The 18,882-nt window shown below is 43.3% G+C and overlaps 1 protein-coding gene across 1 annotated transcript in view; it reads left to right on the top strand.

Moving 5' to 3' along the window:
* Positions 1 to 18,882, top strand: part of DGKQ (diacylglycerol kinase theta) — a 105,268-nt gene that overhangs the window by 47,998 nt on the left and 38,388 nt on the right. The window contains exon 7 of the mRNA XM_086629020.1: positions 6,463 to 6,531. Within this exon, the coding sequence (XP_086485146.1) occupies positions 6,463 to 6,531 (69 nt within the window). The remainder of the gene's footprint in view (positions 1 to 6,462; positions 6,532 to 18,882) is intronic.

Below are 18,882 nucleotides of genomic sequence, written 5' to 3'. Positions count from 1 at the left end.
TTCTTGTTGGTGGGAGAAGGTGAAGTACAGCACGTACTTGAAAGTCATGGAGTTTTTAATGGTCCGACATCAGAAATACCAGAAATAAACAATCTGGATGAGCTTGGTTTTGCTGGAAGACTCATTACAAACCTTGATTCAAGTCTTTTGTTAGGTGTTCCACAAGTGTCCCAAAGGTTTAAGTAAAGATAAAATGGTATTATTATTAACAGAAGTTAATCACAAACCTTTTAAATAGCCTCTTCAGGTGTGGCTTTTCTGATGTTAACTAAGTTTGTCTTTTATACAGTGGTATGTTCCTTTAATATGTCAGACTTAAACTTTTTCTTTTCTAAGTACAGATTGGACACGTGGCACCTGAATGAAAGAATCTAAAGTTATAGCTGCCTCTTCTAATCTCTTCCTTCATTATTTTACGTTGCAGAAGAGAAGGTTTTTCATTTCAGGACTTAGGCTACATGCTAAGTATATGAGTTCATGTTACTCGTATTGAGGTTTGTTTCAAGTAGTAATGTTGTTTGCATTCCTTTAATTAAAATGTATGCGTTATACTTTGAATTGAGAGAATGCAGTGCAGATCATTCATAAACTGTTGGTCAGAAACAGACATATGGGGAAGTACTAAGTAACTTAATTTGGACCATTTCCTGTGCTTTAATGTAATATGAAAAACAACAACAACAACAACAAAAAAACAAAAATCCAATACAAAAATCCACCACATTTGGAAAGGCAGAATGTGTTTTTATAGTGCTCAGCCTATATCAGCATATACCTAGATAAAATATAGCAATACCCTGAAAAATCTCTCTGCTAACACTGGATCTCTTTTCTGCCAGTCTGTGAGAATTTCTGCTCCTTGGGCTCAGCTCCTTATTGCGTGATGGGCAGCGGTGTCTGTGGTTGGGGAGGCTGCTGACAACCAGGGGAGCAGGGACCAAGCCATGGGGACGCTCTCCTTTCCTCCTGCTATGGGTCCCGGGCGTACCTCTGAACCTCATGGCTGCCTGCAGCGCTTGACATCTTCCTTTTTTCCTGATCAATGGGCCGTGGTTGTGGCTCAGCACAAGGCACGGAGAATAATACTTGCAGTGTGGTACCTACCTTGCAGTCTACTGCACAGAAGGTGTTTTGTACTGTTTTCCCTTAGCCTATGATGGTATGTGACACTTGTTTTAGCACCTGGGTCATTGATGTTCAGGTACAAGTCCGATGCCTTCCTGTGTGGCTCCCTGTTAGACTGTTCACATCCTATTGAGGCTTGCTTTAAGACCTGTTGCTGGAGTTTTGCTGCTCTTGGTCATCTGCTAGAGATAAGCTGTCTGCAGGCCCCTGCCAAAAACACCTAATGGCATCACTATGCAGGTCTTTCCCTCTGCCTAGATTCTTCCTTAAAGGCAGAGCTGGCAATTGCCTTAAACTAATTCTTATATCATCCTGCATTGAGCAAGCTTGGTGCTCTGGCCTGGTAGTCCTTCTTTTTACCCTTCTTCACAGAACAGACCTCCGTTTTCTTTCAAAAACCCACTAGCTCCTGGTGTGTGCTGAAAGTTACCAAGACATGTCACAGGTCCAGTGGCTCCCTGAAACTCTTCAGAATGTGTTTGAAGCTCCTCTGACCACGGAACAACTCAGTACAGCTGCCCTGGGAGTTGCTGCAGCTTTTCCAGGGGGAGGCATAGGCTCCTGATGGCAGATCTCCATAAAGATTACAGGCACATTAGGGATGTTTCTGGAGGGCAAGGAGCATTTCAGCTTTTTTGAAGGATAATTAGCACTTCTGCCCTCACTTCTGTGGAATGTGTTGTGCAAGCATGCACATTCAGAAGTCCTCTCACCATAATATGCACAGGAGGTGCCTTTCTGTTACCGCAGCTGATGGACATCGCTCAGAAGATGGTGAAAAGACCAGTCTGGGGTATCAGAGAAGTGTCACTACCAAAGAAGTGTTGACAGTCTCCTGAGTTAAGTGCTGCAGGCACAGCACTCACCAGGCTGCTGGTTGGGAAGTGCCAGATGACATGTCCTAGGCAGAGAAAAAGCATATCATCTTTGGCCTTATGGGTAGCTTTTGCCATCGAGTAAATGATAAGCTTCTTGGCTAACATTCAGTGAACATCTCTGTGCTGCAAGTGGCTTTTCAAAACTCTTGGGCTACTGGGGGAAGCAATGTTAAAGTAGTTATCTCTCCTTCTTGTGAGTGAATCTTGTCTTAGAGTAGAATCATAAAATCATAGAATGGTTCAGGTTGGAAGGGACCTCAAAGATCATCTAGTTCCAACCCCCCTGCCATGGGCAGGGAACCCCCCTCTACAACAGGTTGCCCAAAGCCTCATCCAACCTGGCCTTGAACGCTTCCAGGGATGGGGCATCTACAACTTCTCTGGGCAACCTTTCCAGTGCCTCACCACCCTCTGAGTGAAAAATTTCTTCCTTATATCCAGTCTAAGTCTGCCCTCTTTCAGCTTAAATCCATTACCCCTTGTCCTATCACTACACGCTCTTGTAAAAAGTCCCTCCTCAGCTTTCCTGTAGGCTCCCTTTAGGTACTGGAAGGCTGCAATAAGATCACCCCGGAGCCTTCTCTTCTCCAGGCTGAACAGCCCCAACTCTCTCAGCCTGTCTTCATAGCAGAGGTGTTCCAGCCCTCGGATCATCTTTGTGGCCCTCCTCTGGACCTGCTCCAGCAGCTCCATGCCCTTGTTATGTTGAGGACTCCAGAGCTGAATGCAATGTTCCAGGTGGGGTCTCACGAGAGCAGAGTAGAGGGGCAGAATCACCTCCCTCGACCTGCTGGCCACGCTTCTTTTGATACAGCCCAGGATCCAGTTGGCTTTCTGGGCTGCCAGCGCACATTGCCAGCTCATGTTGAGCTTCTCATCCACCAGCACTCCCAAGTCCTCCTCAGGGCTGCTCTCAATCCATTCTCCGTCCAGCCTGTACTTGTGCTTGGGATTGCCCCGACCCACGTGCAGGACCTTGCACTTGGCCTTGTTGAACTTCATGAGGTTCTCACAGACCCACTTCTCCAGCCTGTCAAGGTCCCTCTGGATGGCATCCCTTCCCTCCAGCATGTCCACAACACCACACAACTTGGTGTCATCTGCAAACTTGCTGAGGGTGCACTCAATCCCACTGTCCAAGTCACCAACAAAGATGTTAAATCGCACTGGCCCTAGTACTGACCCCTGAGGAACACCACTCATCACAGGCCTCCACGTGGACGTTGAACCGTTGACCACAACTCTTTGAGAGCAACCATCCAGCCAATTCCTTATCCACTGAGTGGTCCATCCATCAAAACCACATCTTTCCAGTTTAGAGACAAGGATGTCGTGTGGGACAGTATCAAATGCTTTGGACAAGTCCATGTAGACGATGTCAGGTGCTCTTCCCCTATCCATCAATGCTGTAACCTCATCATAGAAGGCCACCAAATTAGTCGGGTAGGATTTGCCCTTAGTGAAGCCATGTTGGCTGTCACCAATCACCTCCCTGTTTTCTATGTGCCTTAACATAGTCGCCAGGAGGATCTGCTCCATGATCTTGCTGGGCACAGAGGTGAGACTGACTGGCCTGTAGTTCCCTGGCTCTTCTTTTTTTCCCTTTTTAAAGATGGGGGATATGTTTCCCCTTTTCCAGTCATTGGGAACTTCACCAGATTGCCATGACTTCTGAAATATGCTGGATAGTGGCTTAGCAACTTCATCTGCCAATTCCCTCAGGACCCGCGGATGCACCTCGTCTTGTCGCATGGACTTGTTCACCTTCAGGTTCTTAAGATGGTCTCGAACTTGATCTTCTCCTACAGTGGGCGGTTCTTCATTCTCCCAGTCCCTGCCTTTGCCTTCTGTGACTTGGGCTGTGCAGCTGGAGCTCTTGCCAGTGAAGACTGAGGCAAAGAAGTCATTGAGAACCTCAGCCTTCTCCATATCCTGGGAGCCAGGTCCCCCGTTTCCTTCCGGAGCGGGCCTACATTTTCCCTAGATCTCTTTTTATCACTGACATATCTATAGAAGTTTTTCTTGTTGCCTTTGATGTCCCTGGCCAGATTTAACTCTTATCAGGGCTTTAGCTTTCCTAACCTGATCTCTGGTTGCTTGGACAATCACTCTGTATTCTTCCCAGGCTACCTGTCCTTCTTTCCACCCTCTGTAGGCCTTCTTTTTGTGCCTGAGTTGGTCCAGGAGCTACTTGTTCATCCATGCAGGCCTCCTGGTGTTTCTACCTGACTTTCTCTTTGTTGGGATGCACCGCTCCTGAGCTTGAAGGAGGTGATCCTTGAATATTAACCAGCTTTCTTGGGCCCCTCTTCCCTCCAGGGCTTCATCCCATTGTACTCTATCGAGGAGATCCCTGAAGAGGCCAAAGTCTGCTCTCCTGAAATCCAGGGTAGTGAGCCTGCTGTGCATCCTCCTTGCTTCCCTAAGAATCTTGAATTCCACCATTTCATGATCGCTGCAGCCAAGGCTTTCCTTGAGCGTCACGTTCCCCACCAGTCCTTCATTGTTGGTGAGAACCAGGTCCAGCAAAGCACCTCTCCTTGTTGGTTCCTCTGCCACTTGGAGAAGGAAGTTATCATCCATGCATTCCAGGAACCTCCTGGATTGCCTATGCCCTGCTGTGTTGTCCTTCCAACAGATATCAGGGTGGCCGAAGTCCCCCTTGAGGATCAGGGCTCGTGAATGTGAGGCAGCTCCTATCTGTCTGTAGAGGGCCTCATCCACCTGGTCCTCCTGGTCAGGTGGTCTCTAGCAGACCCCTACTACTACGTCCCCTGTCCCTGCTCTGCCTTTAATCCTAACCCATAAGCTCTCAGTTGGGACCTCATCCGTCCCCAGGTGCAGCTCCATGCACTCCAGCTGGTCTTTGACATAGTGTGCAACCCCTCCTCCTCCTCTCCCTTGCCTATCCTTCCTAAAGAGCCTGTACCCTTCTATTCTGACACTCCGGTCATTGGATTCATCCCACCACGTCTCCATGATGCCAATAAGATCATATTCCAAGTATTTCAAAAGAAGTCATTAAACTTCATTGGAATAGTTTCAATATGCTGTTAGTGTAGATTTCCCTGCTATCCAGACTGAGGGAGAAAAAGTAATAAAAGAAAGATGTCAGCTTCTTCCCATCTAAACTTAGAAAAATGAGAGAGTTGGGAGCAATCAGGAATTCTTTCATTACTTATTGTTGTGTTTACTTATTCTTTATTAAATTTGATTTTGTCTGAAGTGAAATTCAAGAAGGCATTCAGCTTCCATTTATTTCAGAGTGTTTCAAGACCATTTTGTCTATATTTCTCTCCTATTGGAAATTTAATCTGTTTGTTAACAGGGAAAGTTTTTAAACCCTTCTTTTATATTTTAAAAATCCCAACCAAGAAACAATCTTGTAGTCAATTGAAGCCTTACCCAAATATTCAGTAAGTTACCTGATCCCCAGTTTACGACTCCTTTTAAGTAGCCTTCTTGACACGCTGTGATTGTGCTTGGAAGATTTTCCTGCATTAGGATTCTGACTTCCCTAGTACCTCTTTTGCTCTGAAGATCTGTCTTTACTGATTTTATTTTTTCTTTCTTGTTTTGTGCTTTGATTTCCTGCTTTCTCCTTCAACTGCAAGGCAAAGTTTTTATAAAGGTGTTGCCTGACATGTCTTTTTGGGAGCTTCCTCTGCATCCCAATCAAGACTAACTGGGTGTTTTAGTGGTTGGGAGTATGAATACCGTTATACGATCAGCACACTGGATTGGCTTACATGTCATGCTACTGCTACCCTTAGAGAAGAAAAATTTATCATGTTTAGATTTACACCAGTCCTCCTGTGTGGCCCTGAGTGTCAGGAATGAGAATGCAGTCAGGATGTTATCTTCACAGAAGCAAATGTAAATGTTAGAAAAGATAAAATAAAAGCTACTAAGTATTTTATATGTGATTTTTACAGTCTGTGTTATTATCTGATATGTTAGCTCCTAAGTTTTAGTGAGAGCGATGAGCTGCTGTCAAAGTCCTTTTCTGGAGTATGGTAACTTCTTTCTCTTTGAGTGTCAGCAAATCTATTTTTCAGTGATGGAAATAATTTATATAATACCTATACTTCTGACTGGAAAGCTGTTACTACAGTTCTTGGGCTGATTTGGTGATTTAAAACTTAATGGAAACCATTTATACTTTGCTCATAGACAAACCTGGAGAAAGGGATGAAGTGCAGTAGTTGCAATATTAAAGCTAATAGTAGAAGGACTTCAAATATACCTTCACTGTAATTACATGACAATGCAGGTTTGTTTTTTTAATGTTGTTTTTATGGTATGGATTATTACCATAAAATAGGCAGAAGAAGAAAGTGTGCTGGATTCTCTTGTGATAGCTTCTTTGATGGAAACCAACCTTAAATGACAAACACTCCCTCCCTGCCAGTGTTTAATTAAGCAAGAATCTTTTCTTAAAATGTTTCTTTTTTCACAGATGAAGATGATGATGTTGATGGATCAACACAGGGATCAGCAAAAGATATCCAGATTTCAACAGATTCAAGTAAGCAGAATTTTATTAAGTGGTGAATAGTCACCCATTCCAGTCTTTATTTATATAATCTTAACTTACTTTGCCTTATGAAAAAATTTTAAATGGCTATTTCTCTAATGCTAGGTGTCAATTTGAGGTCCAAAGTTTTGGTCCAACACACTTATCCAGGGTCTTGGAAATACCTCGTCACTATTTTCCTCTGTTAGATTGGCATAAGTGACAATCTGTTCATTACCCTGCCAAATCACCTTGGTAATCAAAGAAACAAAGTATGCTGTTAACAATCCATAGATAAGCAAACAATCTGAAGGGGAGACAGCATGTCTTCTCAAAGCCTTTCTGGATTTCAAGATAGTTGGATCCAAATCTTACTGAAGACACCAGGTGAATTTTTTTTTTTTTTTTTTTGTGCTTGGGCATGTTGCAGTAAAAGTGTGTGTGTTCCTGTGCATCAGGATTGAGCTGGGCTGGCTGCTGCTTATTCAGTTAAGTTCTTATGCGTGTGGAGTTTTCTGGGGCTGGTATTAGCTAAACTTTTATATTTCAGAAGATGAAGCCAACCGCGATTTAAGGCCATCTGACCTCCTATATCCATATTAGTAACTAGAAAAACATGGTACTTGCTACCTAACGTAACTGCATGGATTGTTGTAAAAACCAACATTTCAAATCCATAAATACAATTTTTTATCTCTTTTTTTTTTAGCCTAAAGTTCTTGCGGAATTAATAGGATAATTATGCAAATGCTGTTTGGATTTTTAAAAAATCCAACTCAATAAGTAATTAACTTAGTTATGGAAGGGATCTCAAGCACGCTCTTATTTCACTTCTTAAAATTTGAACCTGATGTCTCTTAATGACTGGAAGTTATGATCCACTACTGTGCTCCCATATTATGGGACCATGCTCTGACTGACTGCAGTTTCTCAGATAAACTTTGACTTTTTCCAGTGTTTTAAGTGATGTAAGCAGTTGAGTGTCAGGACTTTCACACTTCACCAACTAAGGCTATTTCCCTTACTCATGACTGTCAAAGAGAGCAAATCACGTATCCAGATATTTCAACTAGAGTGGTTGAAAGTACAGGACAATTCAGCTTTAGAAAGCCTTCTCCGAAGAAGGAAAAAAGATACGGAAATTGAGGGCAGGATACAAACTTTAGTATGTCTTGTATTCATACACAGTTTTGGCCTGTGGACTGGAGAAAGCAGCAGTAGATGGTACATTTTCAAGCCTCATGTGAAGAATTGTTACTTGTGTTTTAAAGAGAACAGTGGCTAAATGATTTGCTTCCTCTTAATACATTTTCGCAAAACAGAAAACAATGTAAAGCCCAGTAACTTTGCTATGGTTTAGAAAGCTCAGCAGGTAGGGAGTTGATTATAATGTCTCTTTAAACAAAGCATTCACACATACACAAAAAAAATTAAATGTTTGAAAGCTTTAGTTTAATGGTGTTAGAGGTCTCCAAATCTGGTACCCTAGTAGAGGTGAAGCTGCAGGAGCATCCTGTCCCCTCTGTGGCTAAGCAGGGTGAAGGTCTGTTAGTGAAAGAGTGTGTGTGCGTGTGTATACATGTATGTATTCTGATACATATATATGTATATATGTACATGTATGCGTGGCTTTGTGCACGTGTGTGTGTGTGTGCATGCATATATGCGCACACACCTGTTCCCCCAACATCTCTTGGTGGACCCCTAGCCCCCACGGTCTCTCCAGCAGTCATGCTGGACCTCCTGGTCCCTGCAGTAGTCATCTCTGCCAGGTATCTCACTCAGAGATGCACGCACGCTTACCTTGCAGGCCAGTGAGTCCAGCCTGGTGTTTGCTGGTGCTCACACAACAGCTGTCACTCTGGTTGCTGGCACCACAGATGCATGGGTCACAGTGACCTGCGGTCCTGCTTCCGTTGCTGCACTCAGCATATCCATATCATAGCATATACATATCCATATGTATACATGCATGCAGAAGAATGGAAACCACACTCAAAAAAGAGTTAGAAACAGCATTTAGGCAGAAGACAGGGCAAACTGTGCTGATCAGGTGCAGGGCATGGCCAGGCAGGTGCACCAACAGGCAACCTCTTTACGTGTGACCAGCTTCTTCTTTATCCATTTTCCTGTACTTGTTCCTCCCCAAACTGCCTTGATCCCTCCCTTCTATCACCTTTGGTTCCTCCCCTAAATATCCTGTAACAACTCTTGTACAATCCCAGAATGCTCTTCCCATGCATCTCATACTGCTCTACACCCTGAGTGACCTCCTCAGTCAGTAACGTGACCCACGGAGCTTCTTCTGCAGATGTACCTGCTGAGTGTCACCCCAGCTCATGGGGCTGATGGCCTTGCATCAGGGCAGAGCATGCTTTCTCTGATAACTTCTCTGAGAGAGTTATTTGGGTTCACTTGCCAGCCATTGTCCCTCTGTGCATGGGGAGTCATAACATAGCAGATTAAACATGATAGAGGCATGGTTATAGCATGCTGGACCTCTTCCACCCATCTCTAGGCAATACCATTTGTGTGATATGGGTCAAGATTGAGCTGCTCATTAGCTTCTGTGTGTTGACTCAGTATATCTGCCTCATCTTTTGGGATGTTACCATGCTGTCCCTCAGGAGTGTCTGAACTGAATTATATTCTAGAATATTGTAGCTTTTCTTAATTCCAGCTCTCCGTGTTTTACGGATGCATATTTTTAAAAACAGTGAAAACAAGTCAGAACAAATTGAATAATATTCTCTGGTAAAGACAAGCTTTTCCATAGGAAAGAAGCCAATAGGAAAGAATGCAAAGTCTGCAGATTAATGCTGGAAGAAAATTTGAATTAGTGGTCTGCATTCTCTTTTGTTTCTCTGCTGTTGTAGTAGGCTTGTTGAGTGAAATGTAATGTTAAAATATTTAAAGCTTAATTTTGGGAGATTAAATATGTTAAATCAACCATGAAATTAGCCTGACCATGAAAACAACACTATGCTTTCTGAGATGGTAGATTTAACAGACTTAGAGCAGGATGGAAAAGGGCTATAAGTCCTTGCGCCTGAGAACGTGAGCCAGCTTCTGAGGACTTGTCTACACAGTGATTGATGAACTTGAGAACTGCATAATATAGAGATAGTAGGATAAGCATCATGTGGATACTTTCATTAGTGTAGCATTGCATGAGGAAGGAGTTGAGCCCTAAAGTCCATTTTCATTCTAAAGTAATCATTAGTCATTCAGGAAATATATAACTGATAAAACTGCTCTGTATTGACAGACCTCAGCTAGCTGAGAGTGGAGGTAAAGAAGAGGATTCAAAGTGCTCCTTAGGGCTGCCTCTCAGAGGTGTGTGTTGTCTGTCCTTTCTGAGATGGGATGTTGGACTAGATTTTAACCAGCACAGATTATTCTTGTTTTCCTGGAGACAGAATTAATTGGTCTTGACTAAGATGCACCCACAGATGTAATCTGTCAAGATTGAGAAGTCAAAGGCAAACTTTTGGAAATCATTCCTATTATTTCATGGTAATATGAAGACTTGGTGGTAGGGAAAAAGAAAAAAAAAAAAGTTGATTTGTTCTATATATGCAACAAATTAATCCCAGAGGAGCTATCTCAGTAATTCCTGAAACAAAAAATGAGTTAAGAGCTCTTACTTGTGTGTCAATATGCAGGGATCTGGGAACATGAAAAGACCTTAGATTCTGCCCTATTTGCTCACCAGGAATCAATACAAACTGAAGGTACTTGGCTACTGTATAGTGAGGTCTAGGCAGCTTTTATTTATTTTAAAGCTTATCCATCATAGATAGTGGTTGAGATACGTTGCTTCTCCATGTCTTCAGCTTCTTTCCTCACAGAAGCTTCTGTTCAGTGTTACTCCAAGAGATACTCATTTACAAGTTGAATTGCTATACCTGGTGTTTTGCTGAACATGTGGGTTTTTTCCCCCAAGACTGTTTGCTTCACCTGAATTTGAAGATATTTTGAAAATTACGATTATGCTCAACTATGTTAATGAGTGAGTGGCTTAAGTGCTGGAAGTGGTTCTATATTTACTTTTCTTGGCTGAATTGTGTGTAACTACTGGGAAAAGAAAAATGACTGTTCTGAAAAATCTTTTCTTTTGCTTCACTTTCACCATTGCGCATGTCTTCCTTTCCTCTCCTTCCCTCAGCCTCCTTTGTCTGCCTTTCCTGACACTTGATATTGCCCACTGTTGTTCTCACTTCCTACCAAGTTGTGTTTTGTGGTCTTTCCCAGCTTGTCTCTCCCAACTCCCCTCCTTCCCCAAGCACATCATTTACTCCCCAGTATTGCTGCCTGTTTGTCTTGTTCCCTTTCAGTCTGCCTGTCCCACTCTTGTTCCTTGAATCCCTTTCCCCCTCATCCTTGATGTCTCTTACTAGTTGGTAGTCAAAATGTTGGCTGCTTTAGGTGTCTGTTTCAGGGAAGGCAAGCACCTCTTCTTCTCTACTTCCTGGTTTTATGGAAAATCTCTTCAAGAAGAAAGATTGAAAAAATCTTCCTGTGGTTCTGTAGGAGCATTGCCAGCAGGCTACGGAGAGATATTCACAAATGTTATTAGCTAGTGTTAATTTTTTCCCTGCTTTAGGGATTATCACGACAAGGCTTACCAGATTAAAAAATTAACTATAAGAATGATGTAGAGATCCATACTTTTTGGGTTGTTTCTGCGATTATGCATTCTCTTTGCTTTAACAACCTGCTAGTCTTGATGCTTGAGTACAGTTTCTTCGTAGCAGCCCACTGGAGATGTGTACAGGCATGTTTCAGGAGGTGTTTTGAGGGCTCAGACTATCTGTCCATATGTGTGTGTGACCCATTTGTCAGACAGGGACACGTGAAGAGCCCTGACCTGGGAGACTGTCTGCCCTGTGAGCGTCACTCAGCACCCACTGGCTGCATGTGAATTGTCTGCTTCAGTGTGTGCCCATCTTCCGCAGCACAAAATGCCACTGTGAAGAGAAGATCTGTCTGAAGGAGATTTTAGAGGAATCGGACTGAAGAGAGAAATGGGGGCTGTGGTGCTGTCAGCAAACATACTTTTGCCAGGCAGTGGTCTGCTCAGGTAGCTGTTCACCTGCCAAGTAAGGAAGATAAAATGTTCTTGTATTAGATAGACCCAAGTCATTGGCTTAGTGCTTGCTTGTGTCTTGTGCCAAATGTGCTGACGGCTTCAAGGAGACCTTGACTGTAATTCTGCAAGCAGGAACGAACTGTTTTCAGTAAGAAGCAAAGACAGCATCTGTGGATTTGAGCACTTTTTCCTGTACAGATACTTAGGAATATGTTCAGCCTTTGTAAAAAGGGTCACTGCACTCTGTTAAAACCATTTACAGATAACTAAGCATGTCACATGTTCCTCTGAAACATGATTTAAATGGATTTGGACACCTAAAGCTAGAAGGAGAAGCAAGTGAAACAAGACAAGTGGTGATACATACAACAGATGCTTGGAGAAGTTCTAAAAACCACCCTGAAGGAGACAGGTGAAGAAGTGGCTACCAGTATAAGAGGATGGCTATTTACACAGCTTTGTGCTTCAGAACTGTTTTGGTACTAGGGGGATTTTAGCTGGTCATGAAAAGAAATTCAGAGAAGTGACACACCTGCAAGTGGCTCTCCTGGAAGAGGAACAGCTGGAGAAAGGAAGAATCTGAGATTCTGAAAAATCTCTCTTCAATAAAAGAAAAAATACACAATTCTCACCTACTTTATTGCTGCATTGTAGGTTGTGAAAGATAGTACTGAAATAAACCAAAATTTGCCAATCACACTGATGTAATTTGAAGTAGTAGTGGCTAGAGAAGGAGAGCAGAAAGCGTGTGAATAGCACAAGGTTTTTTGAGAAGGATGGTTCTTGGTAAGCAGTGTTGCTAGAATTTAGACTTTTAAGAGTGAATTCCACCAATATGTTTGGTGTAGGCCTCTGGCTTGCTTCTGTGGCAAAAACATTCAAGAATACATAATTTTCCTATCCCTGCCACAAGCCGCACATAAGTCTTTTCAGAAGCTACGTCCTGTCTGTGGGGATTTGGAAGTCAAAGGACCTGAACTTTGGACTCATCAAATGCTGTTTTATCCTTTTCCCAGGAAAACTTGGTATCTTAGCCTCCCAAATCACATTCCGTAGTTTGGTGAATTATGCCTGGAGTTGACCTTTTTGTAGTTGTTTTTCCCCTTGTAAAGCATAAGCATGAAGAACAGGGTTTTTTAGCTCAGTATCCCATGATAAGACAAAAAGTAATGTGTTTTTTAGGAGGAGGTTCTGCTACTATGTAGTCTGATCCAACAGGAGAAGATAAAAGACGTTCGGCAGTGAGGTCTCACAAGGGCAGAGTAGAGGGGGAGAATCACCTCTCTCGACCTGCTGGCCACGCTCCTCTTGATGCAGCCCAGGGTGCGGTTGGCCTTCTGGGCTGCAAGAGCACATTGCCAGCTCGTATTGAGCTTCTAACATGGTTTAGGGACCCTGAAGGTGCAGGGTGAATGGTTGGACTTGATGATCTTGAGGGTCTCTTCTAACCAGATGATGATTCTATGATTCTTTCCAAGGCTAGTTATACAAATCAGACTGGCGTAAGACACCCCTTAACTTTCACGTTGTGGGTGTACGCTTGAATTAGTTGGGAAGTGTTTTTCTGAATGATAAATTGTGGTCAAATAAGTAACTGCTTGTTCTTTTATTGATGTGTCCCCAGAAGCTCATGTGCAAGAAAGCCATCTTTCATCAGGTTACAGTAAAAGTGACCCCGGTGAGGAGGACATTGACGAAGTTAAACATGAGTTTTCACTGATAAATTGAGCTTGTTTTGTATGATGGATAACCAGATTACTTTAAGAAAAGCAGGACTGAGCATATGTTGTATTTGTCTAAGGAACGTATACTTGAGCTTAGGACATTACTGCTGGTCTGTAGATCTCAACTCCTCCTTGCAAACCAGTTTATTTTAAGAGTCAAGCCAACTTTTTGAAACATGTGGCTGGTCTTAAGAAGTGGAAAGCTCATAAAAAATCTCCAGTTAAAATTGCTGGGGATTTTCTCAGGCCAGCTAGTATCTAACGAGAGCAGACTATGAAGGCAGTTGGAATGAAAACAAGTACTAAAACTTGGATGAATGTTTTTATTCTCAGATGGTTGTCTACCCTCTGGATTGCTAGAGAAAACAGTAGAGATTTTGATAATGTTATGGAAGTTCATACTCAGAACGTTGGCTGTGCTGTCAGTAACCAGTGTTTGCTGTGTTTTCTCAAGCTGTGTTAGCCCTAAAAAAGGTCACCCAGGACACAGAGTGTCTTTTGGTTAAAATTTGTGTATGCTAAAGTCACCATGGAGATTACTGACAGAAATATATTTCTAAAAGAATGTCACTCATTCTGACATTAATTCAGCAGGGTTTAAAGGAGTGAGCCACTTTCCGATGTGTGCTATAGTATCAATGCAATGGCAACAGAGTTTCAAGAATGTTTTAGAAGTGAGAGTTTCTGATATGTAAATGCTCCTTATATTGTGACTAAAAAAAATTGATAACAGACAACTACCAAGTTGATAATGGGGAAACTGAATAGCAAAATCCACCTGGTAATACTACTTTATTTAAAAAAAAAAAAACTTGATAAGTCCCAGTGTATCATATCCTATATCCCGAGCTCTCTACTCCAGTAGAATAATTTACTCTCCATTGCTGTAAAAAATGTGCCTCACGTGGAAATTGTGTGATTATTTTTCTTAAACCGATATTGTAAAATGTTTCAGCTAACTACTCTAAAGAGAGTACTTAAGAAATAGTCATATAAGAAAGAAGAAATTAGTGCTGTTCTTCCAAAGTTCATTCTTCTTGACAGGAGCCAGAAATAAACCTGCAAAACCAGAAGTGAAAAGATCTGTCACGTTGTAGGTACCATTTAGGAAGTCAGTAATTTTTTGCTTCTTCAATTTAACTCTTATTTAGGATTTTGATTCTTTTGCTTCCTGCTTAAACCCTTTGTGCTTTCACTTCAGTGTCCAAGTAGAAACCAGTAGCAAGCGGTGTCCCTCAAGGGTGGTCCGTACTGGGACAAGTATGGTTTAATATCTTCATCAATGACAAGTAGTGGGATAGAGTGAACCCTCAGTAAATTTGTGGATGACATCAAGCTGAGTAATACAGTTGATTCGCTAGAGGGAAGGGGTGCCATCTAGAGGGACCTTGACAGGATTAAGAAATGGGCTTATGTGAACCTCATGAAGTTCAACAAGGCCAAATGCAAGGTCCTGCACCTGGATCAGGATAATCCCAAGTATCAATACAAACTGGAGGATGTTGGGATTGAGAGGAGCCCTGCGGTGAAGGTCTTGGCAATACTGCCGAATGAAAAATTGGACATGAGCTGGCAATGTGCGCTTGCACCCCAGAAAGCCAACCTTGTTGGTTAAGCATGATTTCCCTTAATCCCTTAATAGGTCTGTGCTGACTACTCTCACTCCTTTGATATGTTTAAAAATGGTTTCCAGGATTAGTTGCTCAATCACTTTCCCAGAGATCAAGGTCAGGCAAGTCCTGGGGCACATCAAAAGAAGCGTGGCCAGCAGGTTAAGGGAGGTAGCTCTGCTCCTCTACTCTGCTCTGGCGAGACCCAGCTGTAGTACTGCGTTCAGCTCTGGGGACCCCAGTAGAAGACAAACATGAACCTGTTGGAGAGCGTCCAGAGGAAGGCCATGAAAATGATCAGAGGGATGGAACACCCTTCTATGAAGAAAGGCTGAGAGAGTTGGGCTTGTTCAATCTGGAGAAGAGAAGGCTCCAGGGAGACCTTGTTGTGGCCTTTCAGTACTGAAAGGGAGCTTGTAAGAAAGCTGGAGACAGACTTTTTAGCAGAGCCTGTAGCAATAGGACAAGGGGTGATGATTTTAAACTAAAAGGGATTTAATTTAGATTCTAGATTTAGAGTTTAGATCTAGACTAGGTATAAGGACAAAATTTTTTACAATGAGAGTGGTGAGACGCTGGAACAGGTTACTTAGTGAAGTTGTGAATACCCCATCATTGGAAGTGTTCAAGGTCAGGTTGAACACGGCTTTGATCAACCTGATCTAGTGGAAGATGTCTATGTCCATGGCAGGGTGTTTGGACTAGCTGATCTTTGAAGTTCCCTTCCAGTCCAAACTATTCTAGGATTCTATGGTGTTATTTATTCTGTTCATATCTCTCTTTCTCTCTCTCTTTTGTTGTGCAAGCATCCCTTGTACAGGCTTCTGTTCACAGTCATAGCATGGCTGAAGTTGTAGACAGTATGGAAATTATCTAGGCCAACCCCTTGCTCAAGCAGAGTCAATCAGAGCAATTTGTTCAAGGTTGTGTCCAGTCGAGTTTTGAATACCTCTGAGGATGGAGACTGCACAACTGTCCCTGGACAACCTATTCCAGTCTCACAGTAGAAAAGTGGGGTTTTTTTCTTAGGTTTAAATGTAACTTCTTGTGTTTCAGTTTGTGCCAGTTGCCTCTTGTCTCTTCACCTTTATACTCTCCCACTGATTACTTGTACACATGGATAAGACAACACTCAATCTTTTTTTCTCCAGCATGAACACTCCCAGCTCTCTCAGCATCTCCTCATTTGAGACATGCTTCAGTCCTGTCATCATCTTCATGGGCCCTCCCTGCATTCAATCCAGTACACTCCTGTCTATCTTGTACTGAAGAGCCCAGGAATGGGCACAGCTCTCCTGATGAGGTTTCAGCAAGGCTAAGTAGAGGGGAATAATCATTTTGGTCAACCTGCTGGCAATGCTGTTACTACCGAAGCCCAGGATGCTGTTGGCCATCTTTCCTTTAAGGGCGTGTCGCTCATTTACAGTCAGCTTGGTGTCTACCTGGACCTCCAGGGTATTTCTGTCAAACTTGCCTGGGTTATTGTCCAGGTACAGGGCTTGGCATTTCACTGTTTTGAACTTAATGAGGTTCCTGGTGGCCTATTTCTCCAGCCTGTTGAGGTCCCTCTGAATGTCAGCACACCCATCTGGTCTGTCAACCCAGTCTTGTGTCCTCTGCAAATGTGCTGAGGGTGTACTCTGTCCCATCATCTAGGTCATCAGTTAAGAGGCTAAACAATACTGGCCCCAGTATCAAGTTGCAACAGTACTCCACTGGTGACTGGCCTATAGCTGGACTTCACGCTTTGGTGCATAACCCTTTGAGTGCAGCAGCACAGCCAGTTTTCAGTCCACCTCTCTCTCCACTTAACCTAGTCCGTACTTCATCCATTTGTCTATGAGGCTGTTAAGGGATACAGTGTCAAAGCCTTACTAAAGTAAATAAAACCAACATCCAATGCTCTTCTCTTATCTGCCCAGCCAGCTGTCTCATCATAGAAAGCTACCTTGTTGGTTAAGCATGATTTCCCTTAATAGGTCTATGCTGAATACTCTCACTCCTTTTATACATTTAAAAATGGTTTCCAGGATTTGTTGCCCAATCACCTTCCCAGAGATCAAGGTCAGGCTGATCAGCCTGTGGTTCTTCAGATCCTCCTTCCCACCTTTCCTGAAGGTAAGGGTGATACTTGCTTTCTTCCAGTCCTCAGGAACCTCTCACAAACCACCATGACCTTTCCAAGATAATTGACAGTGGTCTTGCAACAACTTTACTACTGGTCTCAGGAGCCTTGGGATTGCCAATGACTGATCTTACCAGTAGAGATCAAGGCAAAGAAGGCAATCAGTGCCTCAGCCTTCTCCATGTCCTTTAAGATCAGGCCCCCATTCCCATTCGTCAGCAGGCTTACATTTTCCCTAGTTGTCCTTTTGCTGATCAAGTGCCTGCAGAAGCCTTTCTTGTTGCCCTTCATGTCCCCATCCCTGCATGTTTGGACAGTGTCTCTGTATTCCTTCTGCTTCGCCCAGCTCTGCTGTCTCTTGTGCATGTGCTTCCTTTTATGGTACAGTTAAGTCAGGAGCTCCTTGTTCATCCATGAGTGCTTCTACGACCTTTTGCTTTTTTTCCCCGATTGCTAGGGCAGGCCATTCTTGACATTGGAGGAGGCAATCCTTGAAAATCCACTGCTTCTCCTGGACCGCTCTGCTCTCCAGGACTGTATCCTATGGGCGTCTTCCAAGCAGGTTCCTGAAAAGGCCAAAGTCTGCTCTCCTGAAGTCCTGGCTTGTTGATACTGCTGTTTGCTTTATTCCTCTCCTTTCACGCTCCCGAACACTACCAGTTCATAGTCACTGCAGCCAGGGCTGTCCCCAGCCTTTACATCCCCAACCAGTTCTTCCTTGTTTGTAAGAACTGGGTCCAGCAAAGCATCTTCCTTCATCAGCTCATCACTTGTGCCGATGACAGAATTCTGACACATTCTAGAGACCTCTTAGATTACTAATGTTTGGCTGTCTTGAGCCACTGCCATACCTGCTGGAGGGACAAATCCTCTGTGAGGATCAGGGCCTGCAAATATGAGGCTTCTTGCAGTTGTCAGAAGAAAGCATCACTTGCTTTATCTACCACATCTTCCCAATTACGGCATTTGTAACAGACAGCCACCGTGTCACCCATCCACTGGTTTATCCACTACCCATAAGACATAAGCTCTTGCTGTCTCCATCATCCATCCTAAGGCAGAGCTCCAAGTGTCCTCACCGCCCTGACATCAGAGGGACTCATAGAAACTCCTCCTCCTCCTCACCATTATAGCCCGTCATTCCTCAACAGCCTGTGTCCACCCATGGTAGCACACCAATGGGGTGAGCTGTCACAACAGCTCTCCACGACCCCAATGAGATCGCAGCCCTGCACGGCACACAGACCTCCAGTTTCTCCTGGTTGTGCCTCATGCTGTGGGCAGTCATGTACGGGTGCTTCAGAGAGGTGCCCAGCTATGCCCATTTCCAGAGAAGGGTATGAGAGCTTTCCTCATACTCCTGGCTATAACTCCTGTTTATAACATCGATGCATGTGGGATGGACCACCTTCAGTCCTACTCTCCTCTAAAGGTCTCAAGATAAAACATTTTCTTGTTCCTGCATGGTTTATCATAGTTTCATAAATGCAAAAAGATTAAAGCTTTATACTGAATTACTGCCCAAATCCTGAGTTGGAAGTGATTGCTCCTGGAGTGATCTCACTCAGTTTTCTTCTCCTGTAAAGGGAAGTGCTGCTGCTGAAGCACCTGCCGATCAACATAGCCACTTCTGTCCTAGGAGAGACTAAGATGAGTTTGGAGTAGAATGGGAGGCTATACTGGTGATTGTTTTGCTGTGTAATTAGATCTTTATGTTACCTAATGAGAAGGTCCTTGTACACACATTGTGTGGAATTGTTAATGAAGAAAGGCCTTAATAAGTAGACAAGTCCAAATTGAAAAAGAAGTCTA

Source organism: Tauraco erythrolophus, chromosome Z, assembly GCF_009769465.1.
Source record: "Tauraco erythrolophus isolate bTauEry1 chromosome Z, bTauEry1.pri, whole genome shotgun sequence".
Classification (NCBI taxonomy): domain Eukaryota; kingdom Metazoa; phylum Chordata; class Aves; order Musophagiformes; family Musophagidae; genus Tauraco; species Tauraco erythrolophus.
This window is presented reverse-complemented; position numbering and strand designations above follow the sequence as displayed.